The sequence below is a fragment of the Ranitomeya variabilis genome, chromosome 1 (genome assembly GCF_051348905.1).
Source record: "Ranitomeya variabilis isolate aRanVar5 chromosome 1, aRanVar5.hap1, whole genome shotgun sequence".
Lineage (NCBI taxonomy): Eukaryota > Metazoa > Chordata > Amphibia > Anura > Dendrobatidae > Ranitomeya > Ranitomeya variabilis.
The window spans coordinates 66,743,805-66,771,383 of NC_135232.1; the positions used below are offsets into that span (position 1 = coordinate 66,743,805).

The window sequence follows — 27,579 nt, forward strand, 5'->3', positions numbered from 1 at the left end:
AGATCCGCAGCAAAATCCGCATCATGTGCACATACCCTATGGCTGCATGAAGGGTATAATGTACGGTAACTGTAGTAATATTATTACAGGATTGCTCTATCAATTTTTTTTCTATTTACATAATCCTTCTCATATTAAGAGAATCATGTCACGTTATTACATCCATGGAGGATAACAAAAAAGCATGCTGTCATGTATGAGAACAGACAGGATCCATTATACCATGTGTCACGGGAAATGGGGGCGTTAGTCGCTCCACTAACATTGAATAACTTGTCACCACTGATTTTAATTTGATGGCACTAACTCGAAGCATGCAGAATTCAGAATGCAGCTCCGGAGGTGACCAGAGTATTAAGCTGTGAAGGAACATATTTCCAAATTGATTATCCATCGATCTTCATGGTGTTCTGCATTTTTCCATACAGCCATATTTTGATAGTATGCTGGTAAAAGCTCAGATCCTTGGTACATGAATAATTTTGCCTCTGATCCCTCCTTCCCCACAGCCCCGCTGGGAGTAGTCGGTATGGCTCGTCTGGTAATGTCAGCCAAGGGAGCTCCCAGCTGAGCGATTCTGACCATTATCATGAGAGCCTACAGTCTCTGGACGTAGAAGAGCGGCCCGATCCAAATTACGGCTTTGGTGCTTCTGCTAACCAGAGGAAAAGTGACCAAGAATGGTACAATGGCCATGAGCCCAAGAAACAAGAACCTCAGGGAGGCGAGGCAAAACTGGAAGACGTGACCGCCAAATCACCCCAAGAGCTAGAAACAACCAAAGATGTTCATCTAGAGAAGCGAGGGAGGTCAGTATCGTCTGCACACTATTTCTGACGCCCGGTCATGTACTGCTATATGGTGCTCTGAGCCCGCACAGGAGAGGCTTAGATACACTGGTGGGAACCCGGCAGTGACGCACATGAGCAGAAGCCTGGATCTATTGGCTCAGGAGCAGGACATCCTCACATATCAGAGGTTTAGATACCCCAGCTTAAACTTTGGTGTATCTACACTCATGCAGCATGGTTTTATCAGACAGGTCCATATATAGGAGGATTATAAGCGTTCTCAAATGAGCCTAAGACACTGGTTCACCAGCACTGTATCACACAACTAAAACGTGGGTACAACAGACAAGGGGCAGCATCACACATTGGCTCAGGAGCACAAATGGCATATACAAGGTTCTATATACATAGGCTCATCACATCGTTCCTACATAAACATTTCGTGAAAATAGGTGATTTCTGATGACACATTCCCATTAAGCTTTCTATGTACAGGATCCACGGTTCACGATAGGTGATGTCACAGCTCTCCTTCTCCTCCTCAGTACAATGACTAATACCAGAGGATCCACCATTCACAATGGGTCATGTCACAGCTCACCTCCTCCTTTACAGCTACTGATAGCACCTCTATGTACAATAATACAGGATCCACCATTAACAATATGTCGTCACAGCCCACCTCTTCCTCCTTTGGCACATCTAATAGATGTGCCTTTTCTGGGCAGCTGCGGGCTGCTGTTTTTAGGCTGGGGTGGGCCTATATCAATGGCCACTTACCTGCCTGAGAATACCAGCCCCAGCTGTGTGCTTTAGCAAGGCTGGTTGTCAAAAATGGGGGGGACCCCATGCCATTTTTTTTTATTATTTTATATTTAAAGAATTAAAAAAAACAGCATGGGGACCCGGTCCCTCTATTCTTGATAACTAGCCTTGCTGAAGCTGACAGGCTGAGGGTTGTCTGGTTGGTTCAAGAAAATAGGGGGGAACCTACGTCGGGTTTTTCATTCATTTGTTTAATTATATCGCAGGTGGCGGCTGAGGGGTACCTCGATCATCCGCACCTACTGTCACTGTTATTAGCAGGGGTAAGAGTCCCAAAAGCCCCCACCTGCTGTCATCGTTCGGACTTTACTGTAAGTCTCACCATTCTCCTCTGCTCGTGCCGATTGCCAACAAAGCAGGGCAGAATGATGAGAGCCGTCTTCAGCACCTGCCGCCTGGGAGCAGCGCTTACTGTAGCGCTTCTTCCCCGGTGCCGATGCGTGTCACACGGAGGACATCAATGTGTATTAGTGTGCAGGACGTTTTGCTGTCCATGCTGACGGTAAAAACCAGACATGTCAGCATGTTTTGCACACGGACACAAGGTCTGTGGACACACACTGACCATAGACCCATTCATTTGCGTGTATCCGTGTCTCCGGTCCATGAGAAAACTGTCATCACACGTACCGGACACACGGATGTGTGAAAAGGCCTTAGACTGTGAATTAACGAGATTGTCTGGGGTAGTGCATTCCGGAGAGCTGAGAGAAGCATGAGAAAAGTTTTAGAGAGGCGAATATTATGGAAGATGTTTTAGAAATATAAATTGTCAGAAGGAGCGTATGACCCGACTTCACGGCGGGTGTCTCTTGGGCTCAGCAGGGGTTGGCACGGAGCAGATATTTGCAGCAGTTTAGGGCAGAGAGTTCACACCATCAGTATTCCTGCGGTGTCTGTAGGAAGCACACGCTCGCCGTATGTGCAGAGTAAGATGAAAGCTTTGGCCCTCGGATCGTTCCCTGCACCAAGCCTATAATCTAATAACGGCTGCGGCAGGGAACGCCTGTACGGCTCATTCTCTCATCCGACTCCGAGCCCAACGCGGCAACAATGCAAAGTTATTAACACAAATTTGTTCCAGTGTTTGCAGTCCTCTTGTGCCGAGTCTGCCCGGTGCCTTGCGCCTCTGGGTGGGGTTTTATTTTCTTCTTCCTTTATTCTCTTCTAATCTCTATAACATAAGACGGGAGCTGATCAGGTTACCACATTTTACTTCCCAGCCATAATTTCTCTGCCATCCCGCTGGGCCCTCACCATGTGTCATGTTGCAGTGGGGGTCCGTGTACAGCTGCACTTCCCACACATGGTGGGTGGACAGGACTTTCCGCATTAGGGAAATCTTTGCATTAGATAAATCTCCCGCCCAGACATCTTCATGGTCTGATAAATGGGATGAATTTGCCTCCGTTAAAGCTGTGGCTGCACCAGTTTTCCTCAAAGTAAAGGTTTACGTTCTTCTTCTGACAAGTGCTGCCCATGTTCTCGCTTTACGTATAAAATATATGCAGAAAAAACATGGACCACATAACAGTATCATACACAGCCCGATTCAGTGCCCCCCACATCTGCCCGCTAATGTGTCACCACTACAGTCCTCCCCATTTTCCCGCTATGGTTCCTCTCCAAATGTGTGCCCTCTATGGCACTTCCCCGAACGGTGTCCCTAGGCCAAGGGCTTAGTCATACGTCTAATTTTTCCACGTATGAAAAAACAAATGGATTCTGATCAGAGTGTCATCCTTTTTTTTCGGGGAGAAATGTGAATGACCCCATAGATTGTCACTGGTATGAGCACTACCACGGATTGCACTCGTACACCCGAAATCTGCCGTCTGAATGAGCCCTTATGTGGGGTAGTCGGGTTGTTCGATGACCTGCTCCTGTATAGTGTCCCAGTTTCATTGCAATGTTCTTAAATTGTGACTTTCTTCCCCTTGCAGCTACCAGGAAGATCTTGGTCCTCCTCCTTTCTCCCCTGCTAAGGCGCGCTGGCTCCGAGCGATTAATAAAGTGCGGGTACAGATAAGCGAGGTAGGAAAACAAAGCCGTGTTATTATTTCATGTTTGTCCTGAGCTTTGTTGTCCACTGGGAAAAAAAGAATGTTCTAAAATCACCCGGAGATGATATCTCGCCTGTCACATACGTAGCGGTGATCTGCACAGACTGAAGTTGGAATCTGACAATAACCCTGCGGGGCTGAGGAGCAGCTTCTGTTTCTCTGCAGGAGCAGTCAGCAGACGGTCTGCGGTGGCATTGGGCTGCAGACGGTCTGCGGTGGCATTGGGCTGCAGACGGTCTGCGGTGGCATTGGGCTGCAGACGGTCTGCGGTGCTATCGGCTGCAGACGGTCTGCGGTGCTATCGGGCTGCAGACGGTCTGCGGTGCTATTGGGCTGCAGACGGTCTGCGGTGGCATCGGGTTGCAGACGGTCTGCGGTGGCATCGGGTTGCAGACGGTCTGCGGTGGCATCGGGTTGCAGACGGTCTGCGGTGGCATCGGGTTGCAGACGGTCTGCGGTGCTATCGGGCTGCAGACGGTCTGCGGTGGCATCGGGTTGCAGACGGTCTGCGGTGCTATTGGGCTGCAGACGGTCTGCGGTGACATTGGGCTGCAGATGCCATAAAGTGTACGGTTATAATTTCATAGTATACGTATAGAGTTAATCTATATTGAAAATTTAAGGGGATGTCTCCACATTGGGGAAAAAACCTACACAAAAGTGAGGAATTCTCACCAGTCACTCACTGACCCCGTTTCAACACTTTTTGCGTCCCTCAATGGTCCATGTACCACCTTCTTGGTCTGGTCAAACACGTGTCTACTGCAGCTAACTACTCCCAGGAGTGGTGACCCCCCCACTCCATACTTCCTGCTAAGTCCTAATGGACATGTGACTGTGGTAGCCAATCACTGGCCGCAGCGGTGACCGACCAGTCACTGCTATGACCGCTGATTGACTGCAGTGGTTACATGTCAATACGGATTGAGCTGGGAGTGCAGGATTGGCAGAAGACCTGGAAAACATTAGCAGGGGATTGTTGGGGTAATGCTTGTTTTGATACCACCCAGCATTGAGAGGTTTTCTGTTTTTCTCAGTGACAGAACAATTCATTTTTAGCAGTTTTATATAATTTCTCCTGTACTGATCCGGAGTCAGACTGTATTATGCTCCAGTGCTGCATTCAGAGGGTTTTTTTCTGGCTTCGGAGCTTAGATTTCCAGGGTTTTTCTGCTGGTTCAGTGTCTGCATAGATTTAGCTAAAGTGATGTGCTTTATGAGATATTGTTTTTAATTTAATAAAAAAAACAACATAAAACCTGAAAATACAATTTAATGCCTTATTCACACGAGAAAAACTGATCTAGATTCATCAGTGATTTTTAGTTAGATTTAGTTTGAGTGTCCACAGATATTTTTTTTTCTCTTAGTTGGAGAAACAATTCTCTTATTTTTTTTTGTGGAAAATTCTGTGAAAATTGGATGGACTCAGATGTCATCAGAGTGCTGTCCAAGTTTTTTTTTTTCACAGACCCATTGACTTGCATTGTCAACTCTGATCCTACACTCAGATCAAAGTCGAGCATATCCCCGCGGCTTAGCACGGACTACTAGGTCCGCAGAAAATCACGGACATATGAATGACCCCATTCACTATTGCAGCACTTGTACATGAAAAACAGATATCTGAATGACGCCTTAGGCTCAGATCAACTACTATGGTCTGTCAAAAAGCATGTCGACTGAAAAAATCACCAGATTTTACTATACAGACTACACTCATTAATAAATAGATATTTTAGTCCTGATGAAACTAGTCTACTTACTTTGAAAATCCAGGTCTGAATGGCTTTATAATCCTTAATGAAAGACACTCACCAAGCCAGCATGACAGATCCTCAGTGTGTCTCCCCCTGTTGCTGCTGAATCTCTTCCCACTTAGACTGATGTCCAGCCTCTCATTCTCCCTCCTCCCTGCTGCTGCGGAGTCTCTCCCTACCTGGCCTGACCGCCAGATTTTCAGTGTCTCTCCTCCCCCCCGCTGCTGCTGAATCTCTTTCCACTTAGGCTGATTTCCAGCCTCTCATTCTCCCTCCTCCCTGCTGCTGCGGAATCTCTCCCTACCTGGCCTGACCACCAGATTTTCAGTGTCTCTCCTCCCCCCCGCTGCTGCCGAATCTCTTCCCACTTAGGCTGATTTCTAGCCTCTCATTCTCCAACCTCCATGCTGCTGCTGAGCCTCCGCCCATATAGCCTGATTGTCAGCTCCTCATTGTCCCTCTTCCCTGCTGCGATCTCACCCTGCTCATTACAAGCTGTAGCTCTGTCATCCTGGGTGGGTGTAGAATGAATACACTTACTCAAGAGTTTTCTCACTCGATTGATGGAATCATAAATTGTTTAATTAGGATGATACAGCTATTCTGACAGGGATTTTCAAAGTAAGTACACCAGCCTTATCAGGTCCAAGAAATCTATTTAACAATATATTTGTCATATCTGGTGATTGATCCACTGTAACAGCGAGCAGACGTGTGAATGCAGCTCAGGAGTATAATGCAGAATGTGGTATAGTATCCGTTTCTGAATTCACCGCAGCTCTGCAGGTTCCGCTGATGAAAGGAAGGTTTCCAATAAAATTATTCTGGCTGATTGTGATGAGTGCAATTTTTTTTTAGAATGTATTCTTAATAAAGCAGACCCAAATCTGAGCTCATACCAATAGTGAGAAGCCGTAAATCTGTCTAGAAATGTTTCCCTGGGAATGTATTATTTGCTGGGGAATATATCATTTTACTTGTTTAGGGTATGTTCACACGTAGTGTTTATGGGTAATTTTTTTCAGCATGAAACATTAAGGCTAGGGCCAGAAAACCAGCACAGAAATATATATAATTTTTTTTGTATTTTTCATGCATTTTTTTTTTTTTTTTTTAACGAAGCCATTTAGAGCTCCATGCGGAATAACAAGTAAAAACGCTGACCTAATAAAAAAAACCGCAAAGAAACCTGCACTGTGTGAATGAGCTTTTAGAAATCACATTCATTACGTTGCTACAGTAAAACGTTGCTTTTTTTTCAGCAGGGGGAAAAAAATCTAGACAAAAAAAATGGATCAAAACTGCCACATGTGAACAAACTCTGTCAGTGATTAATACGTGTTTAGTACGTGTTAGTTTTAGATCTTTGAATATTACCTGTCACTTGGCGTAAATATAACCACACATATAGAATATACATTTCACCTGGCGTAAATGCCGCTGTTCTCCGGAATCCAGCGATATTTTTCTTTGGTTTCTGCGCCTTTCCATTCCTGAGATATGGCCTCCTCTTCCCCGTATATAAATCTAATCTAGTTTTGCAAGTGGGTGTAGTCTGCATGAAGAATTGAAGACCACGCCTACTTGGCTAACAAAAGCTATATTTTATACACCGAAAAGAGGCGGCTGTATCTCAGGAACGGTGAGGCCCAGGAAGAAAAGAAAACGTCGCCGGATTCAGGAGAAAAGCCGCAATTATACCAGGTAAAAAAATTACATATTTATGGCAAGTGGCAGGTGATCTTTAGAATAATGTAATAATGGATTGGTCTAGTTCACCAGAGCTGCCTTTAGTAAGTGGTTTTCTTCTGTGGCTCTTAGAGAGGGGTCTGGAGCGGGGGACCCTAAATCTGCTAGTTACAAACAGGCCACCCCTTTACATACTAGGTGAGAAAAGTTTTTTATTTTTTGCCCTCAGTGGTAATCCCGGCAAGTTTTACTCACAATTACGTGGCAGCCATGGAAGCACATTGCTCATCTCTCCCTCCAAAGCTGATTTTGCTCGCTGGGAATGTCAGATTATAATTTGTGATTACCGGGCGCTCGTCATTCTGCAAAGGGCAAATAATAACCACAATATTAAGAGTCGCCGGGGCGAAGCGACAGTCTGCTGTGGATAAATGCTCCATGATGGCAGATTGCTGTGTCCGGGCTCCCGTCTCTGGGTTGTGCGTGTGAACTATGGGGAGAAAGGAACACCGTATGTAATGCGTGGCCTGCTGGAACTTGTTGTCCTTCAGCGGCTCCACACCAGCATCGTGCGCCGTCTGATCTAGGATTTGTATATTTTTTTCTTTTTCCCTATTGTACAGGAGTAGTTTGCAACCTTCGTCTTTCCAGCCGTCCGATAATGACAACTTCCATCGTGGATTTGCAGCATTACCGATGAGATTTTAAGGAATCGGATCCACATGCTTTTTTGGGGGGGGATTTCACTTTTGCAATAAAAAGGTGAAATGGGCGTCAAATTCCATAAAATTACCGCAGTGCAGACATTCAGGGTCTGTAGAAAGCTGCGTGGGCCGGCATGTGTTGCCCATCTCGTTGCCATGACCGCTGTGACTTGTACATTTGTTCAGCGTTTGTGTCCCTATGATCATAGGATCGTCTTGTCAGTCCGGGACATGAGCGGCAGTAACGAGCTCTCCTCCGCCCACTCTAATAAATCTGCGCCTTCACCTCCGACGAGGACATTTGTTTCCCAGTGTCTCAGGGCTGCGGGCGAGCCAAGAGACGGCCTCATTAATGTGATTTTGTAGAGCCGGTTCAATAAGTGCACATATTATCTGTGAATAGCATCAGATCTGCCGGGCAAAGGGGGCCCGGGAGCACTGACACTGCACGGAGGACAAATATGTAGTAAGCCGTCATCATCTTCACCCAACTCTGGATTACACTGTAGGGTTTTCATTTACTTTTTTTAATTTTATTACCTCTTCTGGAACGACCGTTACACTTTAAATCAACAGTAAAAATAAATAAGACCAAATCCACACATTTTTTAAAATTCCTTTCTTTTTAGCTCCCTTCCTTTTTAGCTCCCTTCCTTTTTAGCTCCCTTCCTGTTTAGCTCCCTTCCTTTTTAGCTCCCTTCCTGTTTAGCTCCCTTCCTGTTTAGCTCCCTTCCTGTTTAGCTCCCTTCCTTTTTAGCTCCCTTCCTTTTTAGCTCCCTTCCTGTTTAGCTCCCTTCCTGTTTAGCTCCCTTCCTGTTTAGCTCCCTTCCTTTTTAGCTCCCTTCCTGTTTAGCTCCCTTCCTGTAACATGACCTTGCAAATACTTTTGTAGTTGTTATTATTATTATTATTATTATTATTATTTATTTGTTACTCTTGTTATGTATTTACACATATGTTTGTATTTTGACGATTTATGTAGTAACTGATGAAGGTCACCATTGACTGAAACGTTTTCCTGCATTTACTACAATAAATTTTCCCGCATCATTCACCAAAGTTGAGTGCTAGGTTTCTTCACTTTTAATTTGTATGGCTTGGGAACCTAAACCTTAGCACCGTTTCTCCGCATAATAGTGCTCACACTTGTCTCCCCCCCCCTCCCTCCCCGGCTGCAGACATTGAGTAAAGTGAGGTTTCCTGCCATCCTTTGTGGCGGGCTTTCCGGTATCCTAAGTGTGTAATGATCCTTGTATCATTTGGCATCATGGCGAGCAGCGGGGGCTTGGCGTGCCTTCTGCTGAACATATAAAGGCTTGGCCCCAGGACTCAGCGTTTGGTAATGATATCCGTCAATCCTCGCGTCCTCCAGAGGGGTCTGTACCGCTACCTGCTGATTGAGCCGTCACTCATCTATCCGCTTATCGGCCTTGGCATATTTGGGGCAGCACCAGTTTCTGATAATATTGGTGGTAAATGAGAAATATAATAAGCACCCTGTTCTCTGATTTAACCCCCGGTCTGCTGTAAACCCTCCTGAACTTTATCGTTTACTGTGTGAGTCATTGGATCACGTCTCAGCTTTGTCAGTGTTTTACAAGAAAATGCCATTAACAGTCCAGAGGAACCTTATCAGCCGCCAGTCATCCGCGGGGAAAGCAAAGTGCCTTCTTGTCATTTCCAGAATGGATTTGCTGTCTTGATTATTATTCAGATTTTGTGTGGGCAGTCACCAGCCGGCCCCAGGGTGAACTATAACATGAGGGGGCCTTAAACAAAGCAACATTGCTCTTTTTGAAATGCCAGGATTTGCACCGCATGGCCAAAAGTAATGTACCCCTCCACATTACACCTACATACCGGAGCTTTTATCATCTTCCACCCTACATCCATAGACCTCAATATGGAGTTGGTCCCCTAACATCTCCCGCTCTTCTGGGAAGACTTTCTATGAGATTTTCCAGGGCTGTTGTGAGAATTTTTGCATATTTTTCCAAAAGAGTATTTGTGAGGTCAGACACTGATATTGGAGTGAGGCCGGGATCACAATCTCCGCTCTAGACCATCCCAAAGATTGTGGCCAAAGTCAGGACTCTGTGCGGCCGGTCATGTTCTTGCACAGAGCCCACAGTTCTGGGCACCGTCATGGGGAACAGAAAAGGGCCTTTCCCAAACTGTTCCCACAAAGGGGTCCAAAATGTCTTGCTCTAAATCATTAAGATTTCCCTTCATTGGGACAAAGGGGCCGAGGCAGACCCCTGAAAAACAGCCCTATAATTACTCCTTCACCAAACTGTGCAGCGGCCACAAAGCAGTCAGGCAGGTAATGTTCTCCTTCATCAAACCAAGACCCGTCCATCAGATGCCAGATAGAAGTGTGATCCATCACTGACACCGAACACGTAGTTGGGTCATATGTGCCCCACATTTGTATGCAGCCCCCCTATCTCTGTGCAAGACTTGTCATTTCCAGTTATTCAGTGGTACTCCGGCTCCTCTAAATTTAGAATTTCCTCCTTTAAATGTATTGGGGGAAAACATGACAACCTTGTGTTACAGTTTAACAGAGACATGGCACAATGCAGTTTTTGAGAAGATGTTATCTATGGCAGCTCGTTGGGTATAATAATAATAATTTTATTTAATTATTACTTATGCCCGTAATTTGCCGCTCCTTCCATAGACTTAACACGTGGCCTGAATAATGCACGATGCGGTGACCCTCGGGTGTACCGGCATTGTGCCCATTATCAGTCGGTAAAATGAATTACTCGTGTAGACACCGCAGCCTTGTGCAGAACATTGTTCAATGTGCTTAATCCCGTTCTAATCCTGGAAACTAGAAGAACAACCCTCGACCTTACAGATTAATCCCACTCCTAATAATAATCCATGTCCTCATAACAAATGTTCAGAAGCTGGACAAATCCACGTCTCACCGGCACCTACGCTCTAGGTAGAAGAAAGCGGGGGCTACATGGCATTCCGATGTATGGTTTCATGATAATCTCCTCTTGGGTTCTTCTAGACAGCGGCGCTCACCCCTCCGATCAGATGAAAGCAGAGTCGGTTCAGTTTTACCCTACTGAGGGTCTACTCTTCTTTTTGTGGTGGGATAAATTTGTAAAAGGTTATAATGATGAATTCACATAAAGGTTTACCATAGACATCCTGTACTTATTATAAAACGTTTGAGTATGTTCATACGGTGTGGAAGTGCAGCCAGTGACCACTCCCTGATCCCTAATCCCTGCCTCTCTCCTCAATCCCTAATCCCTGCCTCTCTCTTCAATCCCTAATCCCTGCCCCAATCCCTAATCCCTGCCTCTCTCCTCAATCCCTAATCCCTGCCTCTCTCCTCAATCCTTAATCCCTGCCTCTCTCCTGGATCCCTAATCCCTGCCTCTATCCTCAATCCTTAATCCCTGCCTCTCTACTCAATCCCTAATTCCCTGCCTCTCTCCCATATACTGACCGTTCTCTCCCTATGTGAGTGCTTTGGTAGAGACCTGTCAGTCAGAGGTATTGGGGTGGGGAGAAGCAGCCATGGACCAGCATTGGACTAGTCATCCAAGACCCACTGTCCCCCATTGGCTTTTCAGAAAATGTTTACGTTGAATAACGCAACCGGTGTGTCATTCATGCTGCTCATAGTTCAGACAGCAAAAATCGAGTACTGCTTTTGCTTAAATTGTCAGTCATTTCAACCAACTTTGCAATATATTAAAGGGAACCTGTCACCCCCAAAATAGAAAATGAGCTAAGCCCACCAGCATCAGGGGCTTATCTACAGCATTCTGTAATGCTGTAGATAAGCCCCCGATGTATCCTGAAAGATGAGAAAAAGAGGTTAGATTATACTCACCCAGCGGCGGTCCTGCTGCGATTCTGGTCCGATGGGCGTCGCGGTCCAGGGCCTCCCATCTTCTTACTATGACGTCCTCTTCTTGTCTTCAAGCTGCGGCTCCGGCGCAGGCGTACTTTGTCTGCACTGTTGAGGGCAGAGCAAAGTACTGCAGTGCGCAAGTGCCGGGCCTCTCTGACAGGGCAGACAAAGTACGGCTGCACCGGATCCACGGCAAGAAGACAAGAAGAGGACGTCATCGTAAGAAGATGGGAGGCCCCGGACCGCGACGCCCATCACTCCGGACCGCCCCCCCAGGTGAGTATAATCTAACCTCTTTTTCTCATCTTTCAGGATACATCGGGGGCTTATCTGCAGCATAACAGAATGCTGTAGATAAGCCCCTGATGCCAGTGGGCTTAGCTCATCTTCAATTTTGGGGGTGACAGGTTCCCTTTAAGAGACACTTCTGCCCCCTCCCCTCCTCCTGAATTCCTCATTCTCTTGTCTTTTTAACTTTATAGAAAAGGGAAAGAACATGCTGAGGGTGAATCAGACAGATGCATGCTGTAGTTTCTAAGTGTTTTATCTCACTCCCGAGCTGGATTCACAGTTACTTTTCTCATAACTGTTGTATAGTGTTTTCCATGCTTCTTCTGACTGTGTGTGAAGTATATGGGAGAGCAGGGATCCTTAACATCCGCCTGTGCCGTGTATGGAAGACCTCATGACTGCTAGTCTTCACCCACTAGCTTAGAGTCAACTGAAAATTAGACTGGGAAATTGGTGAAAAAAAGCAGGATGCAAGTCGTATAATGTGCAAGAAGTGTTATTCCTCATGGACACACCCAGGATATCTTTTTTTGAACAGTCGTCTAAAATTACAACAGCTGATTAATGGGGGTTGCTGAATCTGATGTTGGATGTAATGGACAACCAATTTATTGTACAAAGGATGACTCCTAGCTCTTGAAGCAACCAGGCTGTGGGCTACCAGTGGTATATCCTCCTTTACACCCATTGAGGTCTATACATGGTGGTCCTGAGCCCCACAGGGGGGGGAGGTGCTCTTTTCAGCAGCTACAGAGACTAGTAGAGTGGCGGGTTTACCTCCTAAACCGAGGTTGATCCTGTCTGAAAAAGCCATAGGAGAGAAATCTGATGCGCGGGCTACGTAAGCCCCCTGTGTCGGTGTTATATCCCGGGTGCGGCTCATCGTCTCGCTCTCTGCTCAGTAATTAGATCACGACTCTGCAGTTAGCCGAGACCCTTCAGTGATTCCGGTCGTCTTTGTCTGAAGGGCAGTTTCTTTTGTGACCGGATCTAAATGAACGCTGGATAAAATTACCACTTTCTGTGCTATTATTATGGATCAAAGGATCCCAAATTGTTTTACAGGGTAAATTTGAGACAGAATTAACCTTAATTTCTCGTTATAAAATTGCATACCCGTTATATCATGCGTCATACTCCAGTCACATCCAGATCATTCTGTTACTATTGTCCTTCTCCACTTGCATCCACAACTGTGTTAGGCTTTGTGTCATTTTTCTTTTTTTGTTGTTGCGGATCCTCTCCAAATAACTTTTTTTTTTTTTTTTTTTTAAATTGCTTCCAAAACCTATGGAACACTTTTTCCATTCATTTCTCTGGAAGATCCATTATGCTCTTCATAAGGTTTTTTTTTTTTTGAAGATGGAAAAAAATAAAAAGTGAATATCCCTTTTGACCCAAACCCTGGCGGGGATGCATTTTGGCGTCACCAGTTACGTTTTTTTAGTGGGTAAAATGCAAAGGAAAAAAATATTCTGAAAATGATGTAATAATAATTTTATTTCCTTCTCAGTCATTCGCCAGGTGGTCACTTGACCCTCGGTGTTTTGTGGGTCAGGAGTGCAGACATGAAGGATTCCCTTATTCCGAGTGATGGTAGCAATCCTCGTCTTCTATATTTGAGAAGATAAATGAATGTAGCCCAGTTATGTCAGGGGGACGCTTCATGTTCTCTGTGGATTTTGCCTTTAGAAGAACCCACAGCACTGACTGTGGAGCACATTTTTGAAGATCTGCCCTGAATTTAGCACGGTCATGTTCTGCAGTTCATATCCTTTAAAGTTATCTATTTAGTTCCTTAAAGGGAATATGTCAGCAGGATTTCCCCCCCCCCAAAAAAAACTATTTATATGCCCATGTAGCCCTATCATTGACAAGTCCAGTAATACCTTTACATGGCCAATCCGTTCCTCAGTTATTGAGAAATTAGAAATTAGTGTTTGGATTGATAAGCACGACTGTGATAGATCTGAATCCTCTGTCATTCCAGCTCTATTCCCCACCCACAGCCGCCTCCTGCTTGACTGACAGCCTCTATGGTGTGTGACTTAAAAGGAGCCATCAGTGAAGCAGGAAGAGGCGGGGAATAGAGCTGGAGTGGCAGAGGCTTCAGATCTACCATAGTCCTTCAGCCTCATTTTTATATCAATTAAAACGCTGACTTCTCAGTAGCGGAGAAACGGACTGACTATTGCTGGACTTGTCTTTGAAATGAGCTACATGTGTATATAAATAGTTTTGAGGGGGTGTGAAACTCTGCTGACAAATTCCCTTTAAAGGAGTTTTCCTAATCAACATTTGTCACTTAATAAATATATGATCACCAGGGTTTGAGCTGCCGAGACCACCATGATTCCAAGAATGGGGGCCCAAAAGCCAAAAGTTCCCTGGTAGTGCACATGTGGACATCCTCTCCATTCACGCACAGGACCCCCCCTGTTCGTTGTGAGCCCCAGCAATTAGACGAGAGGACTGTTTTTGGGTAAGTGCAGAATAGAAGAAAAAAAAAGAACTTTTTAAGTAATATTCGTGCATCCTCTAGCGACACCCTAGACGCGGTCACTCATGTCTTGTTGACTTGTCTGAGAAGGTATGATAATGGAGGCCATAAACTTGAAGAAATCCTTCTTCTATCCCTGGCACTATAGAGAGTTAATCCCGGGGAGCCTTCCAGTATAGAGGTAATATCTGACGACTCTAGAAAATAGGATATGTCTTCTGCTGGGAGCTGATACCTGGTACCAAGACTAATCCTCATGGAGATGGTTGTGAGCTGTAATGGACACAGGGCCCGGTCAGTGCATTAATATATAGAATATATGGCACAGCGAGGACTCTCCGGGGGAGAACCAAGAGTGGGATATTGACTGATGCTTTCACCGCACACAGAATATTGACATCCACTTCCATATAACGGTCCAGATCTCACGGGGAGGCGCATCACTGGGACACAATCTCATCGGGCAAGGGGTCTCGAGTCTTGGCCAAAAGTTTTTGGAGACAGACAGATTTTTGTTTGTTCATACAGTTTGCTGCTTCATTGTTTTTGTCTTTTAGTCAGATGTTTCTATAATTACTTATGATTTCATAAGTTTTTTTTGTCAGACTCTATTTACAATTTTGTACCTTATTTCTCCAGACTTCTGCCCTTCGCTCTGGATATCAGCTGTCGTGCCAAATCCTGATTGATCACAACCCATTCTTGTCTGATCAGTGCTTGGAGTTTATCACTTTCTGTGTTGTTGTTTCTCCTCCTGCTTTTTGGGGATTGACCACTGGTTCTCAATGGGATTGGGATCTGGGAAGTTGCCACGGAGTGGACTCAAAATGTCAATGTTTTGTTCACTGAGCCGCTTAGTGATTACTTTTGCTTTGTGACATGGTCTCCAGCAAGCTAGAAAAAGCATTGTTCATCGCCGCAGTGTTCCTGGATCGTTGGGAAAAGTTACTTTAGAAGGATGTTTAAATCCCATCCTTGGCAGAGAAATTAGGCAAAATTGTAAGTGAGCCCCATCCATGGATGAAAAGCCACCAAACATGAGTGGTCTTCAGATGCTTTACTGTTGGCATCACACAGGATTCATGGCAGCGCTCGCCTTATCTTCTCCGGGCAGTCATTCTTCCAGATGTCCCAAACATTGTAAAGAGGGCTTCATCCGAGAAAGAAACGTTACCCCTGTCCTCTACAGTCTAATCCCAGCACAAGATTTGTGGGAGTCTCAAAACTTTTGTCCACAACTGTAGTGATACTTGGGACCTGAGATGGTTACTTCACCTTTTCGCCAGTTTTTTTGGGATCTTTTCTTTGATACTTTTTGCATTAAGGGAGACCCCCACATTCCACAGTCCTTGTCCCAGGCCTCTTGCTGGAAATCTTTGCCCCCCCGGGGTGAGTATATTATAACTTATTTTTCTTCACTTGCAGGTCGGACTGGGGGCTTATCTACAGCATTATAGAACGCCGTAGATAAACCTTGAAAGGCGGTGGCCGCATCTTATAGCCGCAAAATCTGCCGACAGGTCCCCTTTAATGGCTTCAGCTCAATCTCGAGCCATGGTGACTTGATGGATGAACGTTCTTTAGGAAGATCGATCTTGTGCAAGCCTAGATAGGTCTACCAGGGTTTTCTCCACCATTACCATCGGGTTGCTGGTCTTCCTCTTTGTCTTGTTCCTTCTATTCTCCCGGCTATGCTGTCCTTCTCCATTGATTGCTCTCTTCATATGATGTGTCCAAAATGGGCAAGTTGTAGCTTGGTGATCCTTCCTTCCAGTGACATGTCTGGCTTCATTTGTTCCAAAATTGATTTGTTTGCTCTTCTTGCCATCCATGGTATTGATGACATCCCTTTCCAGCACCACATTTCGAACGTGACAATTCTTCTTTCTTGTTTCTTTATCGAACATGTTTTCCATGGCCAAGTTCCCTATTATGGTGCCATCCATAACTGAAGGGCACAATGTTCCATTACTTCTCTGCACACTTTCCATCACCTTTTGTATTTATTGCTCATCTGGATTGCCTTATAATACAACTCATGAAGTTCATCATTGCTCCACCAGTGGGCACTCTTGTGTTGCAGTTTGGAGTCCTGTACAGGGGTGCATCTTGTTTTCCATTACTGTCTTACAGTATCGTGTGCCTTAAATGTTGCATCCTTGATTTCTGCTGCAACTCTTCCTCAGTCGCATCAATTTATATACCTAGGTTATGGCAATGACCCCTCTTTGGAATTGCCTAAATATCCGACAATGCTTAATATACCAGACCATCCTTCAAAGCTGAATCCGCAAAGATGACTCGTCACTCATAGATGTCTTCACATCTGCAGAAAAATCTGTGGCTGCATGAATGGCATTGCCGATTTCCCCTTGGAAACAATAGGAGGTGTTTGTGGGTGATGTGTGTGTGTGTATGTATACATATATATAATCAATGGTGCTGGAGGAGAAATATGTTTCACTGAGGTTATTGGCTTCAGTGATATGAACCTGGAAGTTTGCTCCAGCGTGTTATGTACTGAGGAGTTAATCGGCCATGACAGGGCCAGGTTTATTGTGTACAGCTAGAGTCAAGCGGGACGACTGTTCAGCATATCTCCACCCTAGGGTTTGTTTCAGGAGGTAAAATTGAAACCTTTGAACTGACTAGTTGTTCTGTGTGTTCTGAGGGAGAGCTGACCAAAAGAGCTAGGCTCTTGCTTAAAAGTGCTGAAACCTGATATCCGAGTTGCCGATTCCCGAAGTTATATGGACTGTAAACTTGCTGGCGCACCCGGGCAAGTGCCGGGGCCCAGGACCAACTGGGGCCCACTCGCTGTTGGGGACACCCTCATGCTATGGGGCCCATGAGTTGGGGGTGCCAGCGCTGGCCCCGGCCCTCCTCAAATACGTCCCATTCCCCGCAGCACCAATATCTTCAGAGGGCATGATGACGTCACTGTAGAGTGCTCTTTGCTGAGCAGTGCAGATAGTCAGAAGACACTGAGGAGACCTGAGTTGCGGGGAATGAGGAGAGGTGAGTATTTTTTTTTTTTTTTTAAGGTATGGAGCACTATATGGGGCCATTATACTGTATGAAGGACTATGTGGTGCCCATAATACTGTACGCAGGACTATGTGGTGCCCATAATACTGTATGGAGGACTATGTGGTGCCCATAATACTGTATGAAGGACTATGTGGTGCCCATAATACTGTACGGAGGACTATGTGGTGCCCATAATACTGTGTGGAGGACTATGTGGTGCCCATAATACTGTATGGAGGAATGTCATGCCCATAATACTGTGTGGAGGACTATGTGGTGCCCATAATACTGTGTGGAGGACTATGTGGTGCCCATAATACTGTATGGAGGACTATGTGGTGCCCATAATACTGTATGGAGGACTATGTGGTGCCCACAATACTGTATGGAGGACTATGTGGTGCCCATAATACTGTATGGAGGACTGTCGTGCCCATAATACTGTGTGGAGGACTATGTGGTGCCCATAATACTGTGTGGAGGTCTATGTGGTGCCCATAATACTGTGTGGAGGACTGTCGTGCCCATAATGCTGTATGGAGGACTATGTGGTGCTCATAATGTTGTATGGAGGACTATGTGGTGCCTATTATACTGTATGGAGGATGATGTGGCGCCCATAATACTGTATGGAGGATGATGTGGTGCCCATAATACTGTATGGAGGACTATATTTTCTGTTCTAACATGAAAAGTCTGAAGTTACTGTGTGACGTTGCGAGCATTCGCCGACTTCTGATCTATTGTAGAATATACAATAGAGATCACTCGTGTAATGTAAGAAGTGAGTGAAATCTTTGGCATTATACTGTGTAGGATCTGATGCGAGGGGGGATTCTTGAAGTGAAGGATCTGATGTGAGGGGGATTCTGAGATTGGAGGTCCTTAATGGAAGAGCATTCTCTAAATGACCTGATTTGGGGGGATTCCGGATGTGAAGGACCTGTTATGAAGAGATTCTTGGAGTGAAGGTTCTGAATTTGAGGGGATTCTTGGCGAGATGGGTCTGATTATTTTTTTTTTGGTGTGAAGGGTCTGAATTTGAGGGAGTTTTTTGGAGTGAAGGATCTGGTGTTGAGGGAATAGTGATGCTTACGGGTGCTGGGAGTGAAGGATCTGGTATTGGAGTTCTGGAGAAAATCCTCTTGTAGGGCTGGATGCACTGGAGCAGTAGATACGATTGGGGGGGGGGGTGCTAGCAAGTAATTTGCACAAGCTGAGAAAGCTTACGATGAGTAGGGTGTGATTGACAGTGGGAGCTGTGGTTGGGTACAGGCTGTGAGATTTCTATCAGCCCCTGGTTACGTGTATCACATACACGAATTCCCAATGAGACGGAGCAGCCCAGTCACTGCCTGGAGGCATTTGTTGGTGTGAATTCTGCTCCATCGTCCTCATCGCTGGTGCTATGTGTGTGCACATGTGTGGTGGGGAGGAGGAGATGCAGCTCCATCTATAAGTAAGACTGAATGCGGGAGGCAGCTGGAGAGGAGGAGCGCAGCGGCGCTGGGAGCAGCGGTTTCTTGCTCTTACATGCATGCAGTTTCCTCTCCATCGTCAACATGCTGCAAGTTCCTGGACTGGCACAGCAAGAGTTAACCGGATTATTGCCGTGGATGATTGGGGATACAAGTGTAGTTCATGCAATGCTGCTCCTGTGATGGGGGCGCTGTGCGAGGCTTGGAGCCAGGGGTTGGAATGTGGGGTGATAACTCCAGAGTCTCCTGGTTTCTTGGGGTAATGGCTCCTTCAGTCGTTTCATGTCACCCGTCACCTCCTCAGCACATCTGATGTGCAGCCAGGAGGGACGTCTGCCACACACAGCCATTCTGGAGCACCAAAAGTTTTTGACACCCTGTGTGTTCACTTTGCCAAGTCTGTGGGGTGTCGGGATGTGGGTAAAGACCACAAGGTAAGTGCTGGATGTAGGATCATAGGAGGGGATTCTGTGTCTCAAGGTCTGGTCTATTCCTAAGTATAGCAGTGTATTTCTAGTGCCTAGACGTAGCGGAGCCGAATTGGTCATTTAATTTTTTGCAAGCTAGATGTGGATTCATGGCAGTCCTACCGAAAACGAATAATCACACATCAGGAATTGAGCTTTGCTACACTGGTTCAACAATTTTGATTACTTTCTATGTTTGCCCAAAATGTGACTTTTCGAAGACAGAGCATAGATTTCTGCGCTGCCTTAAAATGCAGTATATATACACACTGATAACCTGTGATCGTTAAGAAAATGAAAAAATAGAATTATAAATTAATATGCGTTCTGTGTATTTAGCCCGTAGGCGAAATGAGAGCTAGATTGTGAGCTCCTGAGGAGGTAGAAGGGGCCATACATATTATCACAGATTAGATTGTGAGCTCCTGAGGAGGTAGAAGGAGCCATACATATTATCAGAAATTAGATTGTGAGCTCCTGAGGAGGAGGTAGAAGGGGCTATAAATGCCATCATGGATTAGATTGTGAGCTCCTGAGGAGGAGGTAGAAGGAGCCATACATATTATCAGAGATTAGATTGTGAGCTCCTGAGGAGGAGGTAGAAGGAGCCATACATATTATCAGAGATTAGATTGTGAGCTCCTGAGGAGGTAGAAGGAGCCATACATATTATTAGATATTAGATTGTGAGCTCCTGAGGAGGTAGAAGGAGCCATACATATTATCAGAGATTAGATTGTGAGCTCCTGAGGAGGAGGTAGAAGGGGCCATAAATGTCATCATGGATTAGATTGTGAGCTTCTGAGGAGGAGGTAGAAGGAGCCATAAATGTCATCAGGGATTAGATTGTGAGCTCCTGATGAGGAGGTAGAAGGGGCCATACATATTATCAGAGATTAGATTGTGAGCTCCTGAGGAGGTAGAAGGGGCCATACATATTATCAGAGATTAGATTGTGAGCTCCTGAGGAGGAGGTAGAAGGAGCCATACATCTTATCAGAGATTAGATTGTGAGCTCCTGAGGAGGAGGTAGAAGGAGCCATACATATTATCAGAGATTAGATTGTGAGCTCCTGAGGAGGAGGTAGAAGGGGCCATACATATTATCACAGATTAGATTGTGAGCTCCTGAGGAGGAGGCAGAAGGAGCCATACATATTATCAGAGATTAGATTGTGAGCTCCTGAGGAGGTAGAAGGGGCCATACATATTATCACAGATTAGATTGTGAGCTCCTGAGGAGGAGGTAGAAGGAGCCATACATATTATCAGAGATTAGATTGTGAGCTCCTGAGGAGGAGGTAGAAGGGGCCATACATATTATCACAGATTAGATTGTGAGCTCCTGAGGAGGAGGTAGAAGGGGCCATACATATTATCACAGATTAGATTGTGAGCTCCTGAGGAGGAGGTAGAAGGGGCCATACATATTATCACAGATTAGATTGTGAGCTCCTGAGGAGGAGGTAGAAGGGGCCATACATATTATCACAGATTAGATTGTGAGCTCCTGAGGAGGAGGTAGAAGGAGCCATACATATTATCACAGATTAGATTGTGAGCTCCTGAGGAGGAGGTAGAAGGGGCCATAAATGTCATCATGGATTAGATTGTGAGCTCCTGAGGAGGAGGTAGAAGGAGCCATAAATGTCATCAGGGATTAGATTGTGAGCTCCTGATGAGGAGGTAGAAGGGGCCATACATATTATCAGAGATTAGATTGTGAGCTCCTGAGGAGGAGGTAGAAGGAGCCATACATATTATCACAGATTAGATTGTGAGCTCCTGAGGAGGAGGTAGAAGGAGCCATACATATTATCACAAATTATATTGTGAGCTCCTGAGGAGGAGGTAGAAGGAGCCATACATATTATCAGAGATTAGATTGTGAGCTCCTGAGGAGGTAGAAGGAGCCATACATATTATCAGAGATTAGATTGTGAGCTCCTGAGGAGGAGGTAGAAGGAGCCATACATATTATCACAGATTATATTGTGAGCTGTCTGGATTAGATTTATTGTTTGTAAGGTGGGGAAAATGGCTTGTGGGGTCAGAGGGAATAGACTGATAGGTGTGGTACATTGTTCCAATATGACATGAATTTTGAACCGCTGTGGTCAGGGATGATGGGAGTGAGATATATGATATATATATATATATACCATGTCCTGATGCTGCTGTTCATTCAGGTCAGGCACATATATAACAGGCAGTAATGGTAAAATCCCTTATTTTTATGGAACGTTTGTGCAGATGGGGAAAAAAAATGTAATTGAAGATTGTCGGCATCTACAGCAATCAGCGCAGATCAGTAAATGGAGTTTTTCTTGTCTACTTCTTGTAATTCAAGCAATTAGGGATGTTTGGTAGTTTGAAGGAAATTAAAATTAGTGCACCCCATGGATTGCACACCACGCTGGGTTTAGTGCGTTACCCCTGCTGCTAGAACACTCCTCGCTTTCCTATCTTCTCTCTGTAAACTTTTCTTATTCTGTATAATGGAGACAGTAATTTGATTTACTTCCCCCACATAATCAAAAAACATGTTATTCTCATCCTCCTGGTATAAAAACCTATACTAGTCATTTTGGTCTGTCTGTCCATCTATCTATCTATCAAAAAATCAAGGAATAAAATTGGTACAAGCCCCAGGTTATTGACTTAAGGCCTTGTGTAATGGAGAAAATAATATAAGCAGCACTCTGAACATGCAAAATAGTGTGGACACTTTGGAGTCATTAAAGTCACTCCTCAAGATATTTGTTCATAAAGTACTCACACTTTTTTGCATATTAGAATTGCTGCCTATTTTGTTTTCTCTTTCCCATCCGCGCTCTCTCTCGCTTTACCTTCCGCTGTCTCTTGCCCGCTCTCGCTTTCCCTTTTGCTCCCGCTTTCCCTTTTGCTCCCGCTTTCCCTTTTGCTCCCGCTTTCCCTTTTGCTCCCGCTTTCCCTTTTGCTCCCGCTTTCCCTTTTGCTCCCGCTTTCCCTTTTGCTCCCGCTTTCCCTTTTGCTCCCGCTTTCCCTTTTGCTCCCGCTTTGCCTTTTGCTCCCGCTTTGCCTTTTGCTCCCGCTTTGCCTTTTGCTCCCGCTTTGCCTTTTGCTCCCGCTTTGCCTTTTGCTCCCGCTCTCTTTCCCACCTGCTCTCGCTTTCGCTCTTTCCCGCCCGCACTCGCTTTCGCTCTCTTTCCCGCCCGCTTTCGCTCTTTCCCACCTGCTCTCGCTTTCGCTCTTTCCCGCCCGCACTCGCTTTCGCTCTCTTTCCCGCCCGCTTTCGCTCTTTCCCGCCCGCACTCGCTTTCGCTCTCTTTCCCGCCCGCACTCGCTTTCGCTCTTTCCCGCCCGCACTCGCTTTCGCTCTCTTTCCCGCCCGCACTCGCTTTCGCTCTCTTTCCCGCCCGCACTCGCTTTCGCTCTTTCCCGCCCGCACTCGCTTTCGCTCTCTTTCCCGCCCGCACTCGCTTTCGCTCTCTTTCCCGCCCGCACTCGCTTTCGCTCTTTCCCGCCCGCACTCGCTTTCGCTCTTTCCCGCCCGCACTCGCTTTCGCTCTCTTTCCCGCCCGCACTCGCTTTCGCTCTCTTTCCCGCCCGCACTCGCTTTCGCTCTCTTTCCCGCCCGCACTCGCTTTCGCTCTCTTTCCCGCCCGCACTCGCTTTCGCTCTCTTTCCCGCCCGCACTCGCTTTCGCTCTCTTTCCCGCCCGCACTCGCTTTCGCTCTCTTTTCCGCCCGCACTCGCTTTCGCTCTCTTTCCCGCCCGCACTCGCTTTCGCTCTCTTTCCCGCTCGCTTTCGCTCTCTTTCCCGCCCGCACTCGCTTTCGCTCTCTTTCCCGCCCGCACTCGCTTTCTTGTTTGCATCATGATGCTATAAACCTTTTCAGAGCGAAAACGTGTCAAAACTGAGGGATTGCTTTAATTCTGTGTAGTCTAGAAAATCCTTTTGTGAGCTCCCGCTTTCCCTTTTGCTCCCGCTTTCCCTTTTGCTCCCGCTTTCCCTTTTGCTCCCGCTTTCCCTTTTGCTCCCGCTTTGCCTTTTGCTCCCGCTTTGCCTTTTGCTCCCGCTTTGCCTTTTGCTCCCGCTCTCTTTCCCACCTGCTCTCGCTTTCGCTCTTTCCCGCCCGCACTCGCTTTCGCTCTTTCCCGCCCGCTTTCGCTCTTTCCCACCTGCTCTCGCTTTCGCTCTTTCCCGCCCGCACTCGCTTTCGCTCTCTTTCCCGCCCGCTTTCGCTCTTTCCCGCCTGCACTCGCTTTCGCTCTCTTTCCCGCCCGCACTCGCTTTCGCTCTTTCCCGCCCGCACTCGCTTTCGCTCTTTCCCGCCCGCACTCGCTTTCGCTCTCTTTTCCGCCCGCACTCGCTTTCGCTCTCTTTCCCGCCCGCACTCGCTTTCGCTCTCTTTCCCGCCCGCACTCGCTTTCGCTCTTTCCCGCCCGCACTCGCTTTCGCTCTCTTTCCCGCCCGCACTCGCTTTCGCTCTCTTTCCCGCCCGCACTCGCTTTCGCTCTTTCCCGCCCGCACTCGCTTTCGCTCTTTCCCGCCCGCACTCGCTTTCGCTCTCTTTCCCGCCCGCACTCGCTTTCACTCTCTTTCCCGCCCGCACTCGCTTTCGCTCTCTTTCCCGCCCGCACTCGCTTTCGCTCTCTTTCCCGCCCGCACTCGCTTTCGCTCTTTCCCGCCCGCACTCGCTTTCGCTCTCTTTTCTGCCCGCACTCGCTTTCGCTCTCTTTCCCGCCCGCACTCGCTTTCGCTCTTTCCCGCCCGCACTCGCTTTCGCTCTCTTTCCCGCTCGCTTTCGCTCTCTTTCCCGCCCGCACTCGCTTTCGCTCTCTTTCCCGCCCGCACTCGCTTTCTTGTTTGCATCATGATGCTATAAACCTTTTCAGAGCGAAAACTTGTCAAAACTGAGGGATTGCTTTAATTCTGTGTAGTCTAGAAAATCCTTTTGTGAGCTAACTGCATCACCGCAGCCGTCCTGATAGCTCAGTACAAGGTATGTGAGTTTACAAGGAATCTGTCAGCAGGTCAATCTGAGAGCAGCATAATGTAGAGGCAGAGAGCCTGATTTCGGATATATGTTACTGGGCTGCGTGCTGTAATTTTTATAAAATCACTGTTTTATTAACAGGAGATTATCACTAGAGGACTAGTAAACCTGCCGCCATGTAGTCCTCCATATTTTTCATCTCTGTATAACCCCGCCCCGAATACTGACTGACTTTTTTCTGCCTATGAACAGAAAGTGGCCAATCAGTGGTGTGGGCGGGGTTATACAGAGCTCAGCATTCAGAGAACTGCTAGATCTGCAGCAGAGGAAGCAGGGATCTTATAAAAACTACAGCAAGCAGCCCAGTAAGTGATACATCGCTGGAATCAGGATCTCTCCCACTATATAATGCTGCTCTCAGATGGGGTAGTAAAAACCTGGTGACAGATTCTTTAAAGGTATTACGCGGGAATGTAGACTAAATCCAACTGCAACAGACTCTCAGCTGTGTAGGTAAGCATAGGTCAGGATGGGTTTTTTAGTTTCAGGGCGCAAAAATGTTCTCATGGCAAGCAGAGGTCTTGGAAACGATGAGGAGTTAAATCTTGAGAAAGTTTTTAGAATGTTCTTATCTGTCTAAAATTTGAGGTTAAGCAGCGAGTAGCCTAGTAGTGGTCGCACCTATACATTACCTTTCTTCTAGAAATGAGTGGAGCGGTGGTTACGGCATACTGCTCCAATCACTTGGTGGACACGAGACCCCCACTCCTTTGACCCTACATTTATCCCTTATGCTATGTTGTGGGTGAGATATCCCCTTAGGTGCCCATATTTCAGGGATCGTCCAGATTAGGGGGTCAGCCTCTCCGGCTAGGATTGGTGGGTTCAGTAGAACGTAATACGTTGGGCGCTGCCACATTTGCCGCTTCTACCATCGTATACCGTCTCCATGTGGAGCAATGCAGAACTTCAGCTTTTACTACTAAGAAGAAAAGTAGTTGTGATTTTCATGGTGTTAAGGACACATTTGTGCTAAGATTTTGCCCTCGGTCAGATCTTAATGTCAGGGCTTGTAGAAACCATTGATCCCGGAGCAATCTGATCATGACTGGGGCCGCTTCCCTTCTGACCACCACTTATAGAGCACAGCCTGCTGCTCCCACCCTCAGCTCATTCCCCTATGGCTGACGTTAGGATCCACGCTGAGCTCCAATGATTAAACTCATCAGACTCAGTCCCCGTAACGTTGTGGCTGCCGGACCAGCACGGCGGTCATTTGTGCTAAATGTGAGAAGTACGGCCTTCGGGGAGACTAAAATTACATCTGCAGCTCAAAGGTGGCGCACCAAGCCAAGCCAAGTCCTCAATATTGGGAAACTGAAAATGGGTTTCTGATTTTCTGTAAAAGAAATAAACTTTTCCACGTTGTATGGTGAAAGTCTTTACAAATGTGTAATTACTAAGACTGATGTAGATGCGGCTGTTCTTCTGAATCCAACATTTGATTTTATTTTGTTCCTGAGATATGCCACACTGTTCCCTGTATAGAAATCCTAGTCTTTAAAGCCAAGTGGACATCAACCCTTCTGTGTGGGCGTATTCCGGAGGACCACGCCCTTTTGGCTAACAAGAATAGATTTTTATATAGTAGAAAAGAGGTTAATTATTTCTGAAGGGAGATGCATCGGAACAGCAGAGAAATTACACCAGATTCAGGGGATAAAAAGTAATTACACCAGATAACAACACTTTTTTCTGTGTTTAATGCACGCTTTAATAAATTTGGAACATCTATTTCCAGCGAGCGTCTAAGTGACATACACCTCTTAAAGGCTAATCTTCGGGCTCCGCAAACCTATGCCAGCTACGGGTTGACTTTGGCCACACGGCTTTCTGCGAAGAATGCATTTCAGATAGTGGGTGACAGCGACACAAAATGGGAGTATCCAAACCTTTCTTCACTTTCCTCCCTTTTCTTCCCACCCCTTTTCTCTCCTCCCCTTTCCGCTCCTCCCCTTTCCGCTCCTCCCCTTTCCACTCCTCCCCTTTCCTCTCCTCCCTTTTCCTCTCCTCCCCTTTCCTCTCCTCCCCTTTCCTCTCCTCCCCTTTCCGCTCCTCCCCTTTCCGCTCCTCCCCTTTCCGCTCCTCCCCTTTCCGCTCCTCCCCTTTCCGCTCCTCCCCTTTCCGCTCCTCCCCTTTCCGCTCCTCCCCTTTCCGCTCCTCTCCTTTCCTCTCCCCCTTTCACCAGTGGGTCTATCTCCTGAATGAGCCAACCAACGGCTATCTTTCACTACTCCCTCATACTCCTGAACGCTCGGCTTTTCTACGGGAAGAGCGCAGCAAATCACTACTAGACACTTTGGCAGCATCTCCTATAGTGGAAGAAAGAATCGATCAGTCGGGAGGCCCATATATTCATTAGATGGTCCGCCGCTCCTGGCAAAATCTGCAGATGGGGCCAACTTTCAACTATTGTAAATGGGAGCCCTAATACATGACTGCTGGATCAGATTGAACAGGGTTTGTTTGTAGTTTTTAACCATGGAGACATATACATTTGCATGAGAGCTGTGTTCTCAAAACGGAAATTTTTTAGATCCACTGGAGCCATAAAAAAAATATGTAGAAGTGCACGTATCATGAGGTTCTGCATCTCGTTGGCTAGTACAGTGGTGGGTGCAGCTCCGGTTCCCATTCTGTTACTTGTCCTCGTCATTGGTGTTTTCAGTCCATGCGCACACACTCAAATATCCAGCAGATTTTACTTTTGGATGCATAATTTTGTTTTGACGAATTGATTAAAAAAAGAAAAAAAAAAAACCTTCAGTCGCCTGGCACAACACCCCGGCAATGTGCCAGCATTCATATCCTGCTCTAGAGACTGTAAATATTTTACTACATAGAGTTAAAGTGAGCGGTCTGTCGGCAGCAGGCAGGATCCGGGCTCAGATCTGCTGTGTAATGCCGCAGATGTTGTCAGGCCTATTCCAGTCTTTTTTTTTTTTTATAAATATATATTTGTTTTACATAATTTTGATGATTATTGTTATAATCGCTTTATCATTGGACAATAACGTATATCTTCTGGTAGACCTCTGTATAACAGAATTTCA

At 46.3% G+C, this 27,579-nt stretch overlaps 1 protein-coding gene across 7 annotated transcripts in view; it reads left to right on the plus strand.

Moving 5' to 3' along the window:
• UNC13B (unc-13 homolog B) overlaps nt 1-27,579 on the plus strand; it is a 328,189-nt gene that overhangs the window by 162,041 nt on the left and 138,569 nt on the right. For 6 of the 7 annotated variants that reach the window (XM_077284764.1, XM_077284742.1, XM_077284725.1 and 3 more), the window contains 2 exons: nt 510-809; nt 3,560-3,650. In XM_077284764.1, the coding sequence (XP_077140879.1) occupies nt 510-809; nt 3,560-3,650 (391 nt within the window). Of the gene's footprint in view, nt 1-509; nt 810-3,559; nt 3,651-19,023; nt 19,452-27,579 lie in introns of those variants that run through there. The other variant, XM_077284716.1, reaches the window with a different exon arrangement.